This window comes from Lipotes vexillifer, unplaced genomic scaffold (genome assembly GCF_000442215.2).
Source record: "Lipotes vexillifer unplaced genomic scaffold, Lipotes_vexillifer_v1.1 scaffold109, whole genome shotgun sequence".
Taxonomy (NCBI): domain Eukaryota; kingdom Metazoa; phylum Chordata; class Mammalia; order Artiodactyla; family Lipotidae; genus Lipotes; species Lipotes vexillifer.
The window spans coordinates 2,285,934-2,288,756 of NW_006790015.1; the positions used below are offsets into that span (position 1 = coordinate 2,285,934).

General features: G+C 46.5%; 1 protein-coding gene across 1 annotated transcript in view; it reads left to right on the forward strand.

The window, feature by feature from the left end:
* Positions 1-1,709, forward strand: part of AADACL4 (arylacetamide deacetylase like 4) — an 11,580-nt gene extending 9,871 nt beyond the window's left edge. The window contains 3 exon segments of the mRNA XM_007463190.1: positions 983-1,252; positions 1,254-1,516; positions 1,519-1,709. Coding sequence (XP_007463252.1) covers positions 983-1,252; positions 1,254-1,516; positions 1,519-1,709 — 724 coding nt within the window.
* Positions 1,710-2,823: the final 1,114 nt, after the last annotated feature.

Genomic DNA, 2,823 nt, shown 5'->3' on the forward strand with positions numbered 1-2,823 from the left:
TTTTTTTTTTTTTTTTTTTTTTAAGCTCGGGGCCATTTTGACTTAAAAAATAACTTTTTAGCTTCATGCTTTCCTTTAATGTTATTTGAAATAACTGAACAAAAAACTCGAATTAATTAATGTTTAAACGTGTCTTTGGGAATTAATAAATATTAATATTATTAATATTAAAAAAACCCCTAATACCTAATGGACTTATGAACTAACTAGCTAACGAATTAACTGCTGGCCATGCAGGGACCAGTGTTGGGAGCATCTCAAGAAAAGCACGACTCAGGGCACCTGAGGTTCTTTGAAAACAGGAGAGGGGGAGCTTTTTAGTGGATGGAGCGGGCCATGGGTACCACTCACCAGAATTCCGGTTCTTAATCCAACAGATTACAGTAATTCACAGGGAAACAGTTTAGAGAAGGCAAGTGAGAGGAACTAAAAACCGCCCTTTTAGGTTCAACCTCTAGAACAAGCTCCCTCATACAACTTACTTAAAGTAACTTCCTTAGCATCTCTGGTTTTCTTGATGAGATTGAAGAAGACAGCATCTTTCCAGGATCCATCAACGTACCTCCCAGCCGGCTGAGCCTTGTGTCTGAAATTCCACCATCAGAGTTTCTGCCAGACTCTACATCTCTGAAGGGTGATAATAAAAACATCCCTTGAACACATAAAGGTGTTAATAAGCACCTCTGTTAATACCCTGTAGGAAATTGTTGAGGATATTGTTATTCTAGACAGTTGAAAAGACCTAGCACGTAGGCCAGACTGGTTTTGATCGACAGGCTGGTGGAGGAAGAAAGGCAGGTGAAGGTCTTCAGGCTGCCAGGGGGCTGCAGGTGGATGGTGCCTGTGAGGAAATGCCCCGAGAGCACTGTACGGGGGGAAATGGTCAGGAGCTGGGTGTCCCCTGATTCCTCATCAAGACATAATGGGGTTTCTTAAGTGAGCTCCTGGAGGACATCAGCCTTTCAACTGTTTGGTTCTGCAGAGCCTTCACGCCTGTGGTGGATGGGCAAGAGAGAGTCCAAGGAGGCATGGGCATTTCTGCTTCCTTCTGGCAGGTCTGCGTTGTGATCTGCGGAGACAGCGCTGGGGCAGGGATCACGACCTTGACCTCTCAGACCTTGGTGGGCAGATCTGGTCTCCCTCGGATCCGGGCCCAGGTCCCGATTTATCCCATTGTCCAACTCATTAATTTTCGGCTGCCATCCTTTCCGCAGAACCAACACGTCCAGTTCCTCACCTGGAAGTTCATGATGCGTGTTTAAATACGTGCTTATCGACTTCTCCTGGTGGGATGCCATCTTGAGTCGTGCTTTTATTCCCCCGGAAGTCTGGAAGTGGGTCAGCGCGGACAACGTACCCAAGAGATTCAAGAAGACAGACTACCAACCCGTGTTTCCTGCCCCTTTCAATGAGGCTGCCTATCTAGAAAACAATCCCTTGTTGGATGTGGAACATACACCCCTCATAAAGGATGATGAGACCATTGCCCAGCTTCCCGAGGCCTTCCTGGTGAGCTGTATGACATCCTCCGTGATGACATCTTGCTCTATAAGAAGTGCTTGGAGGACCAGGGGGTCCCTGTGACATGGTACCACGTGGAGGATGGCTGTCATGGATCTCTGGTATTATTTGATTGGAAGCCTTTCTCTTTCCCATGCTCCCTGAAAATTGTGAATGCTATAGTCAGTTATATAAAGAGCACACTGTAACCCTGGGGCCCTGAGTAGGGCATAGCAAGTATGGTCTCTACTACGTGCTGAGTCCTTTGATGAATTGTATTTTATTGATTAAGGAGATGCTAAGTCAGGGCTTACCCTGCAGGGGAAGGATGAGAAGTAAGCTAAGAATAATCTTGCCTAGTATTTGAGAAAATCCAAACTGTGTTTGTTTCCTTTCAGTGCCAACAGTGTTCAATTCTGGATCTAGCAACATTCTCTAACATTCTCATTCGGGTGAAATAAATAGTCAATGGAGAAAAAGATGCCTTTAAAATTTCTCAAAGCTCTAACACACAAGGCCTCTGCAGAATGAATGCCAACAGCTGGCCATACTGTCCGTCGTGGGTATATACCCATAATGCTGAAGCATTGTTTGGGGTCAGGTCCCTGTTGGAGGAGGGGGCACCTAATTGTTCTTGGGGACAAAGGTCACCAGCCAAATTCCTGCCGATTGGTTACAGATTGGTTCCAGTTGGCCTGAGAAATGCTGCTGCAGTGGCTCTCTGCCCTCAGTATAGCTGCATTTGGGCTGGACTAAGGGGAAGTTTTGGAGGACATCACTGGAAAGGGAGATGCAAGAAGAAGCAAGAGGAAGGCAGTGAGGAAAAGGGCGGGCTCCGGGGGCTGGGGACTTTTCCTGGGCTTAAGTCTTTAATCTGAATTCCAAAGTTAGATCACTCGTTACCAAGAGGCAGGGTCTCAGAGCCAAGGCTGCCTTGGGAATCTCTGAGTGCCATCTGGGATACGGAAACTGCATTCCCTAAAGCAGTAAGGTGTCAGCTTTCTTTGGTGCACTTATATATTGGTCCCACTTTTACAAAGAACCTTGCCTTCACTTAGCCCACACCACTTTCTTTGCTCACAGAGAAAAGGAAGAGAATATTTGTATTGCATGCTGGGGGCAGTCCACATTAGTTTTTGCATTGGGCCTGTGTTTGCTAGATACATTTGTAGTAGCACTGGGCCTCTCTGCTGCCTAGTCCCACCCAAGTGCTAAAGTTGGAGAATGTCCTCTGCAACCATAGCATCTCTTGGTGCCAAGGACCTCACCTATGACTGATGGAGGAGGGAGTCTTGGATCCTTGCAGAGGGGACAGATATCTAC